This window comes from Chelonia mydas, chromosome 1, assembly GCF_015237465.2.
Source record: "Chelonia mydas isolate rCheMyd1 chromosome 1, rCheMyd1.pri.v2, whole genome shotgun sequence".
NCBI lineage: Eukaryota > Metazoa > Chordata > Testudines > Cheloniidae > Chelonia > Chelonia mydas.
Genome location: NC_057849.1, coordinates 325,187,040 through 325,202,619, shown reverse-complemented (window position 1 = coordinate 325,202,619; position 15,580 = coordinate 325,187,040). Strand labels below are relative to the sequence as shown.

General features: G+C 38.3%; 1 protein-coding gene across 28 annotated transcripts in view; it reads left to right on the top strand.

Moving 5' to 3' along the window:
• The window catches only part of MAGI2 (membrane associated guanylate kinase, WW and PDZ domain containing 2), a 1,127,025-nt gene that overhangs the window by 340,462 nt on the left and 770,983 nt on the right, over window positions 1–15,580 (top strand). For all 28 annotated transcript variants that reach the window (XM_037889230.2, XM_043552267.1, XM_043552288.1 and 25 more), the window contains exon 2: window positions 3,262–3,378. In XM_037889230.2, coding sequence (XP_037745158.1) covers window positions 3,262–3,378 — 117 coding nt within the window. The remainder of the gene's footprint in view (window positions 1–3,261; window positions 3,379–15,580) is intronic.

Genomic DNA, 15,580 nt, shown 5'->3' with positions numbered 1-15,580 from the left:
ACAGACTAACACGGCTGTTACTCTGAAACCTGTCATTGTACAGAAAGTTAACTTGTCATGGAAGCTGGAAAAATATGTCAGGTGGGTTGGATATGATCAGTTATATATGTCTCTACTTCTCCACAAAAACAGAGGCTACTTCTCATACAAAGTTCTTTTCTCAAGTTCTTATCCTTCAGGTTTAGTACCTTTAGCTGTTACAGATAGTGCTAATGGTGCTTTCCTTTTCTTTCTAAAATAAGCTCAGTGTATAATTTTGCCAAACCTTATTACAGCCTTTTAAAGAACATATTCCTGTTTGTGTATTTCTCGTCTTACGATGTTGTTCCTGATTTTTTGTATCAGATGATTTAAATGTAACCCATTTCTGTTAAATGAAGGCTTGTTTCATCATGGAGACTCATGAATGTTTCCTGCAGAAAGTCTCAGGGCACAGTATTGCTTCTACTCATGTCACTGGGTGTTCTCCCTTTGACCTCAGTGGGAGCAAGATCAGGCTGCTAAAAGCCTGCTGGCCAATGTTTTAAAGATATAGTAGGCACCAGTTGAAAATTGGTGCACACCTTTAAAGAACATTGAAATGAATTAGAGCAGCAGAACACTTTAGAGTGATAGAGAGGGGAAAATGTCAATTTTTTTGCTTAAATAAAAATTCCTTCCCATAGGAGTATTTGTCATGCATATGAAATCGAATATAATACAGTTTCAGCCTTCTGAAATGTAAACCTAATTGTTCTATCAGAGTCACAAAATAGCATCATATGACCAAATGTCAATTAACGCTAGGAACATAATGATTTTTAATAGGGAAATACTGTGGCTTATACGTATTCTTTCTGTGATTTGTCTGACTGCTCTTTAGATCAGATCATTAAAACAAACATTTTTCCATGCTACAGTACATAATGATGTGCAGAGTACAATGTTGGTATGTTGCACTAGTGCGTGGAGGTTGGCAGTTCTTTTCCTGAATCACAGGGTTCAAGTATTAAAGCTGATCTTAAATTCAGTTATTGAATCTGTGCATAAGAAGTAGAAGGTTATGGATATCATTTATTGTTCATATATATATATATATTTATACTTTCATTTGAAATTTACATTTATTACAAAAATATCAGGTGACTCTTTTCATGTCGTGTTGTAAGGATTTGTGGTGCATTTTTTTGACACAAGGTGAAATAAATGGCTGTTTTGAAGAGGTGGATGTAAACCAAGACTGCATTTTTAGGGTCAGGAATTCACGTACACTACTAAATGTAAAAAGAAAAGGAATACTTGTGGCACCTTAGAGACTAACAAATTTGTACTCCTTTTCTTTTTGCGAATACAGACTAACACGGCTGCTACTCTGAAACCACTACTAAATGTAGTTACATCAGAGCCGTTTCCATAAGGTGACTGATCCTAGCTTATGTCAGTAGGCAGACTACATTTGCTGTTCTATAGCTGGCATTTTCTCAGGCTGCCAGAAAGCATCTGCATCAGTGGGTATGTTCCATGCATTAGAGAGAACAGAGAGAGCAAGAGCTGCAGGACCTTTTACTCTTTACAGCCAATCAGAAAGGATGGTTAATTCCTATCACTAGCAGAGCGTTTCTCTGCAGCTTTCCTCCAGCCCTCACTTCTCTGTATTCTTGTAATAATCTAGCAGGAGTAGGCATGGTCTAGTCCTACACATAAAGCCTGTGGTTAGAAACAAGGTTTGGTAGTGCTGAAGTAATGGACTGAGTAGCTCAGCTTGGACAGCTGCAGAGCAGAGACGAGACCTGCATGGAAGACCTGACTATCTGGGAAACCAGCACATAGGTACTTTGCATGTCTTGATGGGATGTTTATTGTAGAAGTCAGTTGCTTTTGATTTTAACTAAAGCTTGCAATTTATTTATAAGCTTTTGTGGAATTGGAACAAAAATGTTTTGAAGTTGGTGAAAAACAGTGGAGGTAAAAAGACTATTGACTTGCTATTGACAGGGAAGTAGGAATAATTGTAAGGAGAAAAGTATTTTGTTTGTATAACCATTGGCTGTTTCCATTGGCATTCGATGTGATGGGGATAATCAGGCTGGGGAGGATATTTGCTCATAATTGCAGGACAATCTTTCTGTATACAGAGTCCAAGTACTTTCTGTGAGAGGGTTCAGCTACAGCTGTCTTTTGTTTTGCATGCTTTGAGGTTGAATGTGTGACGCAACAAGTTAGAAATCAATCCAACTGTGATGTTTCATCTTGGGGAATATGTCTGTGAATGGCGTGTGAAGGGTTTTCTATATTATCCCTCATGTTAAACAGTATAACCCTCATGTTAAACAGTATTTTGGGAAAATAAGAAATGTAGCTATTTATAGATTTTTGCCTATAGTAACAAAACATGATCCATGAGTTAGTTAATTGAGATGGAGGGAAATATTTCTGGAAATGTTTATTAAATAAATTAGATTTGATTTATGTATCTGTTTTTAATAATTGAATATGATGCATACAATAACCAGCTGAGCAGTGATTCAATGTCTAAGCTGGCTTGCTTTAAAGTAATGGTGAAATTGGAGAGACTATATGTTCAACCTGATTCCCTTCATCTACATGCAAGTTTGTAAATTTTTTTCAGATGCCATCACCCTACTATTGATTTGATTTCAGTGAGGGAAATGAAATAAGTGCACTTGATTTGCTATTATATATTGTCCACTTGCAGGGATCATTTATAGTGAACATGGTATTGATTATTTATTATTTTTGTGAGCATTAAGGACATTTGAGAGTGTTTTAGTTACATTTTATTCTGACTGCCTTTGGAGTTAGAGCTTTTCACGTGACGTATAGGGACAGTTTGGAGAAGGGAATTCTCTTTTTTAATAAGCTGATGGGCAATGGCTAAGGAATCATGCAGAGCGTAATACATGTTATCTGCTTGTGCAGTAAAATACTTTGACATCTCTGTCTGTGGTTTTTGTGTCATAGATGCCTGTTTTTTTTAATGTTGTGGATTTTACTACTCAATTGTCATTAAGTGTGTTCGTTCTTGAAAATAATTATCAATGAGAAATTATATTATTATGCTGAGTGCATTTCTGTAGCTAAAAACTGTCCTTTGTCCTGGCAGTAGCATAAAGGAAAGTGATCTGTACAGTAGCAGAGCCTGCAAGTGACTGATTCTATTGCAAGCCGAAGGCGATTATTTAATTTTTTTTAAAAAGAAGTTAAAATCTGTGACTAGCTTTGTTTTGTCTTTTATTCAGTGGCCTCTTGTCGCTTTTACAGGAGGCATCGTTGATAAGGACCTTCGTCACTACCTCAATTTACGGTTCCAGAAAGGTTCGGTGGACCACGAGCTCCAGCAGATCATACGAGACAATCTCTACCTCCGCACAGTGCCATGTGAGTATTGGGAAGAATATGTACCCTTTTTCTGGATGAGGTGACCAGTTACCAGAATGAACGTAGATGCAAGTTAAAAATCATAAAAGCATCAAAATACAAAGAGATGGGGGGGGGGGATTTTTTTGGATAGAGCAGCTTCTTTCTGATTTGTGACTTGGTGTGGACTGAATTATTGCTTAGAGACTACTCCAAATAATTCAGAGGTAATTTCTAGTGTTGCTAGCTGTGTTGGAAGCTGCAGCTATGGCAAAGAGTATTTCTAAGTACAGTGGCTTCTTTTGTAGTTGGTCTGGTTCTAAAAAATTAAAATAAAAAATAATTTGACCATTTTGCAGGACAGTTAAGCTGGTGTCTGATAGTTGGGATTTTATCTGCACCATAAAGAATCCATATGGGTTTTATCATTTATGTATTATATTGGAGGAGATGGAAATACAATAGGAGGAGGAAGAAGGAAATATACTAATTAAGAGACCGCATAGTTTAGTTGCAGCCGGTATGGTCTCAAGCGTTCAACCTGTCTAGCGGCTGCATGAAGTTTTTGGTGGAATACAAGTCAACTATATTTAGATCTAGAGCCTTAGAGAAACTTTTTGGTCATATTTTTAGTAGTGAATCAATTTACATATTTGTATACTAGCCATATGAAGAGTAGTAATATAAGAAATGCCAGACTAGCAGCACCAAGTGTTTCTGAATAGAGCTGTTTGGTGACTGACAATATGTCTGTCAAAACTCATACCTCTGGCATAGTGTAATAGCTGGATAAATGTAATCCAAAACTGCTGCATTTAAATCGGGAAGTGCGGAGTGTGCACCCTTGAACTTGCAGGTGTGACATTAGAGTGATGGGCCAAGGAAGATGGATTAAAGTAAGTGACTGTACTGTTTACACGGTAACGGGTGAATGCACTTTGAAAGCTGTGATGTTGTCAGTGTTCCTATCTGAGTTTCATCTTCAGTGATATGAAAGAAAGTAGATATGAAGCACTAAAAAAGAGGCACAGTCATTTTTACTATGTTTTGAAGCTGAAGGTAAATAAATATAATACCTTACTTTCAGGTGAACAACATGTCCCTGGTAAGACTAAAGGATGCTTATATGTTATTTTTGTGTGAGAGTTGTGACTAACTGGGTTTGCTTTAAATGCATTATGAAGAAGAATAGTGGATCCAGGCAGAGGTGAAAATGCAAAGATGTTTTGAGACCAGGGCCTAGCACAATATGGTATTGTTAAAAGTTATCTAAACATAGAGGTATATCGAGGGCCATTGACACACTAAGTTGGGTATTTATAATACCCCTCTTCAATTTAGAGTATCAACCAAAATGGATGGATTGCCACTGATATTTTACTTCTGGAGATATGGATTTTAAAAGACAATGTGACCAGTGTGAAAACATATCCATACCTGCTACCTGGCATCCTATGGTTAGGTTTGATAGGGGGAGAATATCTGAGTAGCAGGCGTTTCAGTAGTCAACCATTTCTCATGTAGTGAGTAATTTAGATTTAGAGCTGTATCATGCCCTCGATCCACACATGCAAACTCCAGTGACGTCAGTGGAAGCTATGTGTGTGCACTGAGGGCATGATATGACCTCAAGATTTGTCTAAATCGAGAAATTAACTAGGCCAGCAAAATACTGCATTGCATACTATAGTATATACAAGGAGGTATGTTACCAAGCAGGAGCAAATGTATCAGTGAAAAAAAGATGGGTGCAGTAGGACCATGCAGAAGGATAGTACGCTCACTTACAGGTTGGCTTCCAGAGTAGATAGAATTTGAATTGAATTGAAATGAACTAGAGGTAAAAGGGTAAAGAACAATCACGAGAAACTGTTATAGACCCTCTTGGATAGGATAAGAAAGCTGACCACGAAATATTTATACTGATAAGAGAGTCTGAAAAATCCAAGAACATCAATCAGAAGAGATTTCAATTACTTTGATAGTGACATGAATGACAATTGTTGAATTACTAAGTAACCAGGCATGTTCTTGGAGACAGTGTAAAGCCATTTTCCTACTCCATTTGCAGGTGGTAGGAAAAAAACAACCATGGTCTGGTGAGCATGACATCTTGTTCAAAGTGGTCTTAAAACCATTGGAAAGATAGATAGCATCTCCAAAATATGGGAATTTTAAAATAAAACAATTAACAGAATACACAATGAGTTTACCTTTGATTTTTGTTGAAAAGTTTACTTATACCCAAATAATAAATATTGAAAAGGACATCATCATGTACAATAGGCCCCACTTTGTCCACTGGTTTCTTAAAACTGTCAGAATTTAGGAGACTACAATATATCTTACATGTGGGTTTATTCTGCTTCCAGAGTTCATGCTAAATCCAGTCAATGTTAACGACATATACACCTGCACAGTTAGAGGAGAATGCACTCCTAAACTATTTTCTGTTTTTAATATACCTTATGAACTTACTTCTTTACAATTATCAAGGGCCTGGTTTTTCAGGGAGACTGAGCAGTCACAGCTCCCACTGACTTAAATTTGTGCTTCAGGCAGTTAACACTTCTGAAACTCTTTATTAGAAGGTAAAAGTCATGGTTGACAATACAAAATGATTTTTTATAAACAGTAAAGAGACAATTTCACAGGTATATAGCTAGATTATCAAATAAACTATTCCATTGCCAGTAGATCTAAGAAAGACGATGAATGTAGCTCATGCATGTGGTTCCCACAAATCCTGCCACAAGACATAGCAGTAGCCAGGGTGAAAGTAATATGAAACACTTACCGGTACGGGGGGCTGGCTCCAGGCCCCTGGAAGGGACAGTGCCTTGGGCAGAAGGGGCGGGGCTGAGGGTCAGCCTCTCCCAGCCATCCGCACTGCCTGGCCTGTGCCGCCCGGGGCTCCTGCGGCGATTTAAAAGGGCCCTTTTAAGTCGCCGGTCCCAGGGCAGCTGCCCCTTTTGCTGCCAACTCGGGGGGGCGAAAGGGGCAGCGATGTTAAAGCGCTGCTGCAGCAGCACTTTAAGGAGGATCCCGTGCCGCGGCAGTGCTTTAAGGAGAATTACACCCCCACTGTCATCACAGCAAAAGATCGGCAAACTGAGGGTCAAATTAAAAGGCACAGGCACACAGCTGTTGGAGTGCATAGAAGCTTTGTGCACAACAAAAAACAGAGGGCCAGGTTCTCAGCTGTTATAAACCAGGGTAGGCACTTTGAAGTCAGTGGAGTTTGGCAAACTTTTACCAGCTGCGAATTTGGCCCACTAAATGATATTTTCCCTTTTGTGAGCAAAGAGGCTGAACAGGCAGAAATGCATAAAGATATGCAAAAATAAAGAGAGTGGGTCAAATTCCTTGCTCATAATTCAATGGGTTTCGTGGGTGTGACTAAGATCAAAATTTGGACTCTTGGTCTTACTTTCCTTGCAATTTTTTCATGTGTTTGGCCTTGCAAATCTGTTTTCACCAAAGGGGAACTGGTCATATGACCTGATGGCCCAAGTGCTGCCTTCAGTACATGTGTTGCAGTAGTCACAGACAGATGAAATAGATTTTCACTACATTGCCGATGGAAATTACATGTACATATCCGATGGCAGAATTTGGGACTATATTTGCAAGGCTTTTGCAGTGAAGCAGCAGTTAACTAACTCTATCCCCAGAGCTGTGCGGACAGCATTAATGAAGCAAGGAAATGAAGAAAAAGGCATGTTCATGTGAAGCTGCATAAGAAAAGAGATAAAAGTAGCAAGGGACACATCAACATGTTGAAGCTTTTAAATGCTTCAACTATAACAAACAATGGAGAGCAAAACAAAGTCTATTTAAAACAGAGTTGGCCCTTTGAGTAGTGTGAGGGACACTGCTACATCCATCACAGCAATGCAAAGGCCCTTCCCGAAGACCAGCAGACAGAGTTAACTCCCAGCATAGATTACGCACAGCTGTACAGATGAAGCAGCGCTTTGGACAGTCAGACACTCAAAGGAAAGCCAGAGAACTCTGTAAAAAGGTAGTTGGAGGGGAGAGGAGCCTGTGGGAGCACAGATCTCAATGTCCAGTTGTTAGTAGTTGAACTACCCTTTTCTTGGTTTTGGTTTTTTTTTGGTATTATGTACAGTTCACCCTTAGTGTAATTGTATGGCAGAGGCTTATTGAGGGGTGAGGAGCAATGGCCAAGGAGGTGTTATGCTGCACAATATCCTCAGGAGGAGGTGTGTGGTGAGATAGTTGCTGAACCATAGAAAAGTTATAGCAAGCATTGACTCCGCTGTAACTGTCCTGGTGCTAGCTGGGATGGAGGAGGGACCACAGACACTCTTCTGATGCCATAAGTGCTGGGGCAGTGTTTGTCATGCTGTATCTTGTGCTACATAGTGCTTGTAGCCAAATTGCAGATGACACATGCGCAGAGTGTAAGAAAGGAAGTGGCTGTCCATTTTTCCTTATTCTTCATGCAGAGATAGCCCTACCTGAGACCTAACTAGCAAGGATAAAGTATTGTGGAGAACACTGGCTTAGAGAAAACTTTTTTTAGTGGTGGTGGTAATGCTCCATTGCACGTTCTTAAGGGTGCTGTTCCAGATGCCCCATTATACAGGTTTTCAAAGAAATACAGACTGAAGATTGGGTTTACATATATTCCTCCCCCAAAGGATATATTCACACAACGTTGTAAATTACTGACTAAGCAGCGCTGTAAGGAGCAATGCCAAGGACAAAGAGACTCTTAGAAATAGTCTACTAACAACCTCCATTCCCGAGGTGTTCGTAAGTCTGAGGTTCTGACGTACTTGCTTTCTTGCACCTAACTTTGTCTATTTAGATTGTAAGAGATTTGTCACTGGAATTGTCTCTTAATAGGTGTTTATATAGGGCCTAGCACACTGTAAATCTGGCATCTCTAGGCATATAGGAATAATGCTATCTTTTCTTCCTTTATCTCCACCTATTGTGTCTCATCATATATTTAGATTCTTTGCTTAGGGACTATTGTTTTATTATATTAGGGCCAGATTTTCAAAAGACCTCAATTTCAATTTAGGCAACGAAATAAGGGTCAGATTTTCAAAAGTGCTCAGCACCTAGTCAGTCCCATTGAGAACATATCGGAGCCGAGGTCTTTAGAAAATCTGGTGCTGTGTCTACTTTGTCATTATGGGGCAATAATGCCTGATTAGACTCTGTGGGTACTAGTAAGATGCACATAATTTATAATCATGATTATTATTAATAATAATTTGTTTATTTATGATTAATAATAAGAGCATATGAAAGTGAAAGGACAGCTAATACTCGAGATAAGACTATCTCAGTCACATACCAAAGCTAACATCTGGATGGAGGCTGGTTTTATTTCTGAGATAGGAAAGGAAGGGTGATCTAACAATTTTAATTAATAAGTAGCAGTTGATTTTCATCCTTCTGTGAAAACAACAAGGAAGAAGATTAATCTGACCCATGGATTATGTGCATGTGTGGCCATCATACTGCATAATGCTTATAGAAATGGTAAAATATTTGGGATTTATGGTTAGTATGGTCTAAAAATATACCTCCAAGAGTGTTCAAAGGAGAGTGTATGGAGGAGACAGATTTTTCTCATGAGTTAACTCAGTGTCCAAAATATCTTTGATGAGTGAAAAATGACTGCATGACTCTGTTCTAAAATAAATAAATTAAAAAGGCCATATATTGGCAGTTAAGAGTTGCACTTACTCATCACATGGCACTATTCTTAGGATAAAATAACCTGTTCTTTGCACCCAAAAAACAGCAAAGAAGAGTCCACATCAGTGAAAATCACAACTACTAGCTTTAATGAATGTTTTGTTCTTGCACACAGAAGTGTTAGTTATTGCACTGACTTTACTTTGATGGCTCAGAATAAATCAATGCAGGGCCCTTGTGGAATGTTCTTGTTATTTATCTAACGTGGGCACACATCAAAGTTGAAAATTAGTCTATTTAAAGTTGAGTCATTGGCAGCTATGTTCAATATTGATGTATCTTGAGCAAAAATAAAACAAATGATGTGAAAGTGTTAGATTGAGTTTCATTATTATTTTTACTTATGTTACGGTAATGCCTAAAGTCACCACTGAAATTATTGCTCCATTGGACGAGGTGCTGGACACATAGTAAGAGGCAGTCACTGTCCCAGATAAATGACAATCTAAACAGATAAGACGCAGTAGCTCTCATCCTTTCCAGCCTACTGTACCCCTATCAGATGTCTGATTTGTCTTGTGTACCCCCAAGTTACACCTCACTACTTGCTTACAAAATCAGACATAAAAATGCATATCTGTTACAGCACACTATTACTGAAAAAAAATTGCTTAGTTTCTCATTTGTACCATCGAATTATAAAATAAATCAATTGGAATATTGTGCTTACATTTCAGTGTATAGTATCTCGAGTAGTATAAACAAGTCATTGTCTGTATGAAATCGTAGTTTGTACTGATTTCGCTAGTGCTTTTTATGTAGCCTGTTGTAAAACTAGGCAAATATCTAGATGAGTCGATGTAAACCCCCGGAAGACTTCTCCATAGCCCCAGGGGTACCTGTATCCCTGGTTAAAAACCACGGAGAAGAAAGGTGTGAAAGTGAAACCAAGGCACAGAGAGGTGAAGTAATTTGCCCAAGTTTATACAGCAGGTCAGTGACTGAGCTGTGAACAGAATGCAAGTCTCCTGACTCCTAGTCCAGAGCCTTACTCACTGGGCCATTCTGTCTCTCCTATTATAGGTAATATAAGATCTGGTAATATTAAATGATACTGGGAAATAGAAATACTCACAATACTTGTTAAAGTTATCCAGTATAAATATGTTGATAAATCAGTGTTAAAATGATGATGTACTGGTTTTATGTATCTTTTTTATGGATTTTTCATTATAATTTTATGGATTTGTTTTCTTGTTATGCAAAGATGTATTCTAATCTTTTATTATTGTATAAGGGTCTGGTCCAATGCCCATCAGAGTCAATAGTCAGAGGGTATTGGCTCAGGCTCAGAATGCTGTTGCACAGGAGCTTTTTGATATAGTTGGTTTGAGAAAGTGGATAATGATGAAGAGGAATTTGGAGATTTAATTTTTGAATAAATCAAAATTTTGGCTTAATTAATATCCAGGGTAAACATATATCAAAATGGAGTCTGCAAATGGGGAAGAGGCTAGGTGGAAGCATTGTAGTTAGTTGGTAGTCTTCAGGAGGTTAAAGAAACAGAATTTCTGTAAACCTTTCTCAGGTAACTTGAAATGAGTATTTCCAGAAGGTGGCTAACCTCAGCTACTCAGTCATTTATTCTGCTTTGTGCTTATGTGTGAAATATTTCTCTTACAACTATAGACACCAAAGAAAAACAAATGGTACTCAAGGGAAGCAAATGGTATGTGATGTGGTGTAAGAATTGTAGTATGATCATTTGATACAATAAAGGAAGCAGTAGGATTTTATACATTGTATTTCCTTAGGAAGGTAACATGAAGACTTTGTGGTTTTTGCTTATAACAGCCACTACTTTCTTGCATTCCTTACCCCAAAAATCAGAACTCTTGAAATCACAAGTCACTTCTGAATATCAGGAACCAATTTATTTAACTCACACACTGGCCAATGTGTACCACTGCCCTCAAAGGACCTGACCCTGCACCCCTGAAATCAATGGGAATTTTAACAATGACTTTAATAGGAGCAGGAGCAAGCTCTAAAAGTGGGTAACCCCTGTCTGTCTTTTGGGGTTGTCATGGACAAGATATATCACATAACTAGCTTAAGTGATGTAGGTTGTTGTATCTTTTCAGCCATTTGGAGGTTTCCAGACAATGCCACTGCATACCACTTAGCTTGCTAATGATGCCTGAATGTATGCAGCCAGAAATTTGCTATTGCATGATGTGTTTATAGTCACAATTCAGAATTTTGGAGACAATATTTGTTGCTTAGATGAATTATTTTACACTGATCCATTTTTTTCAACAGCTCCCACTTTCTCAAGAACTCTCTCTAATGTACTGTTCTTTTCTGCATAGATCCTTTTATATTTGTGAGCTACTGAGAACAAGTGCTATCTGTGATTTAGGTCTAACTTTGAGAAGTCCATATAGTTTTACAACATGATACCAAATGGATGAAAGACAATGATAGTTTTAAATGAATCTTGATGATATCACTAATTTTGTTGATTACTTGAGATCTGTATAGAAACATTTACAGATCCAGAACAGCAGGTAAAAGAAGAGGTCACAACGAACTTACATTGCAAGCTGGGCATTGCAAAGGCTCTGAGGTGGAATTCAAGTTATTGGATTTCGCCTATAAAGTCCAAAATGGTTTTAGTTATCTGAGAGATTATCTCTCTGTGACACAGAGCCACAGTGAATATTGCAAACCCAAAGCAGCCAAACATCATGTCACGCTCCCAAAAATCATGATATTGGCTTAGAAATCAAGAGACTCTTTAAAAATAAATTATTGGTCCTTCCTGTTAACCTTCTAGGTTTTTGAACCTTTTGGGTGCACTTAGTTCACATTTTCAAGCTTTTATCTGCTTCCATGAGGGACAGGAATGTACTTTTTTAATGAAAGCTGAGATTCTCATGTAATTATATGACTCCAGGAGCTAGTGTTTTCAGAAAATCACTAAATATTGTCCACTGAATGCATCCAATGAAGTGAGCTGTAGCTCACGAAAGCTTATGCTCAAATAAATTTGTTAGTCTCTAAGGTGCCACAAGTCCTCCTTTTCTTTTTGCGGATATAGACTAACATGGCTGCTACTCTGAAACTAAATATTGTGAGACTTCTTATTAAATCACAAGAGCTAACAATACAGAACAGAGCTGAGAATGGCAGAGGTGCTTGAACTGAAGTTCCCTTGATATAAACAAGAGGTGTAGGTGCTAGGAGGCTATCTCCTATGAGGAGTCCTTTATTTTGGAAATTGCTCCACCACAGCCCAGATTTGTTAACATTCTGGGCATGCTGCAAAACTCATCTTTTTTCTCTCTCCGCTTAGCCTGTTGAATGTGGAGTGGGCTGAGGTAGATATATTCGTGGACAGTCTTTTGCTTATTTGGTGATTTTACTTGATAAGTGCTCAAAGCACATTTTCGACATTCAAAATAATGAGAGAGAGAATGGGAGTGGTTTTAAAACAAACAGTCAATTTTCCTGCCTAAAATTAAGCTACTGAATCCATACTTAGGCACCTGAAAAAGACTCCGTATAGATTTAGGCAATGAGATATGAAAACATCGGTCAAAGTTTCTGTCTGTAACCGTAGCAAACCAAACTTCAGTTGTTTGAATTAGAGTGGCCTGCCATACAGTAAACTGACCATTAGAAACTAGTCAGAATGAATGTCATGAAGTGCAGAAATCTGATAAGTATTCAGATGTTCATAAGCCTCTCTAAATCCTAGCCAAACCACTGACCTCATCTTCAATTCTGCCAGATTCCCAGCTTGTTCACATTTCCCTCTGAAGTATGCCCACAGATCAACAACACCCTAAACACGCCTCTTCTCTGCCCTTCAGGACTCCCCACCCCTTGCTATGCCTTTCCTTGAAATGTGTGGTGTCTGGGTCCCAATAATGCTCATTGTATGTCTGGCACTACTCTACAGCTTTCTCTTGCCACTGAGATATCTGGACATGTCAGAGCACATGATATCCCTTCCTCGTGAGAATAATGGGGCTCACGGGGAAAGAAGGGATTTCAAACTCTCTCTGTGAACCATAAGCCAAATTCTACAGAAAGCCCTGAAGTGGCACCAAGTTTTAAATAGAAAAACAGAGATTGAGTAGAGCTTTTTTATGAAGGAATGCGACCAACCCAGGAGAAGTATTTGCTCAAACCTGAACACTGAGTAAAGTTTTGGTTCAGCTAATGAAAATGGGCTTAACGTGGAGCCTCTGACTGACATAGTGTTTATGAAGAGAACTCATTTCTGCAAATCTTTCCTTAAGTGCCCCCTTTCACCCTGCTTCTCCTGACAGCTTCACGTTCTTCTGGCTTTTGTCCAGTGATTGTTTGTTGTTTCTGGGTTCAACTCTGTTTCCAAGGTCTGTTTCTCCCAGTTCTATCCTTCTTCTTAGAGCTTTTCTCTCATGTTTCAATCCTCCATTATTATCAAGCCATAGTGATACACATCTGCTTCTTGAACTTGCTTTCGCTCTAGTTTGCTTTCGTTCACATCAGTTTATCAAATTTGTTTAAAATATTCTGAATGGGGAAATATTTTCAACATGGAGCAGATGGGAAGTTGTTTATGGAAAAATTGCAAAAGTCCCAGACTGCACTTCAAATAAATAAATTAATTGCAGTCTTGAAAAAGAGCAGTCGTTGCAGTCATTTTCTCAGATCTCTATTAGTGCCAAGTGCAGGATGTCATTACAGTGATAGTGTGGGCAACTCTGGGGAAACTTCTTATCTTGGGAATTTTGTGGGAAGGCAAAGTAGCGAATATACAAAAAGTTTTGAAAAATGTGCAGCCTTTCTCATGGGGCAGAGGGGTTCCAGCACAGATGTGATATTAAGTGTTTTTAATGCTGGAATATATATTCAGACATAGATACAAGTGTTTTTGTAGGGAGAATAATACTTGATATCCATTATGATATGAAAGTGTATTTGCATAATGTTCGCTAATAGAAATGAGTCATTTATATGAAAAGAAGAGTGAAATCCATCCACATTCAGTTACTGATTACATAGTTTCCAGTAACTCTTAAATGATATTTTGCTAATGATAAAAAATGTAGGACAGCAAATTTCAATATTTAGCTATCTTTTTACGTCTTTTTCTTCTCTTTGACTAGTCAACATTTCTCTTCAAATGCTCACTAAGCATAAGAAGAGTTGTGTAGGTGCTAGAGCCAGCGTTTGCGGTCCATGAAGCCCAGAGGTACAATAACCCCTGATGTGGAGGACGTAGATATGTCAGGGTAAATTATGTTGTTGCTTTTTTAATGAAGGCTGTAAGATCCATAACCCCTTTCTTGCAAAGATAGCCGTGAGAATGGAAACTGAATGCAGAGAATGAATGTTTGCCACTGATAATTCCCTATCACAAGCACCTGGGTTCCACTTCTCCCAACAGCCAGAGAACCGGGGAGGCCATTCTATCAGACATTTGACGCTTTGGTGTTCTAGCATGTGGTCTCTGACACACATTCTGCCAAGCTTTAATAGCTTCAGATAAGATCTTCAGGGTTCTTTAGATAATGACAAGCACATACATATCACAGCCCTTCTTGGAGGGTTTCTTGGGATCCAAAGAATTTTGTATTATATATTGACCTATAAGAATTATAGAAGTCTCATCTATACTGATCTTGAATGTAGTTGGAAACCATGCTACCATACCCCTCAAATATGCGGTATTCTTAATTGTTGGTCCTCAATATTGGGCCCTGTTGCATGTCAATCTGCCTGTGCAAATCATTCCTAAACCTGTATCCAGCCCTTGGGGGATCTGTCATGCATAAGGCAAGACTTAGGCAATGTAGAGGTTTCCGTACCATTGTCCCACATGGGGAAAAGAGCTGATATCTGGTTGGTAAAACAGTCTCTTAGGCTTATTAACAACAAGCATAGTTTAGAGTAGCTTGGCCCAAAGCACCCCCGTTTTGACTTTGTGTGCCATTTCTAGTTGCAACAAATATCCCCCAATTGCAGCTGATAAGGTTGTCCATGATTCCCAACCCTTATGTGGCTTTACGCCTTTTGTGACTATGATCTATTCAGACATAAAAAAAATTATTATTTTTTTTTTAAAGAAAAGGGTGGCAAAAGCGCTCCACATGCAAGCGTGGCTGATAGTTTTAAAAGGTATGGAAAGATTTTGACTCTTCCAATTATTTTAAGACTTTGGCAAAGGAATAAAATTGCACTAATTGGACTGTAGTTTGTCGTACAAGAGTGTGGAATGAATGTTTTATCATCCTCATTAAATCTACGTACGTACATATTACCAACATCAATACCTAGTCATTCTTATTTTCATGTTATGAATAGCTTCAAATAATTTTAAGAGTGTTAAACAGAAAATTATCCTTTGTTTATTAATTTCAGTTCACAGTTATCTCATCAGAAAGCACGAATATGATAACATAGACTGTGGCTTGCAATTACAGTTTTTTCACAAGAAAATAAAATGTAGAAATTGCTCTCCAAAAATATTTTTGAACTAGGGACT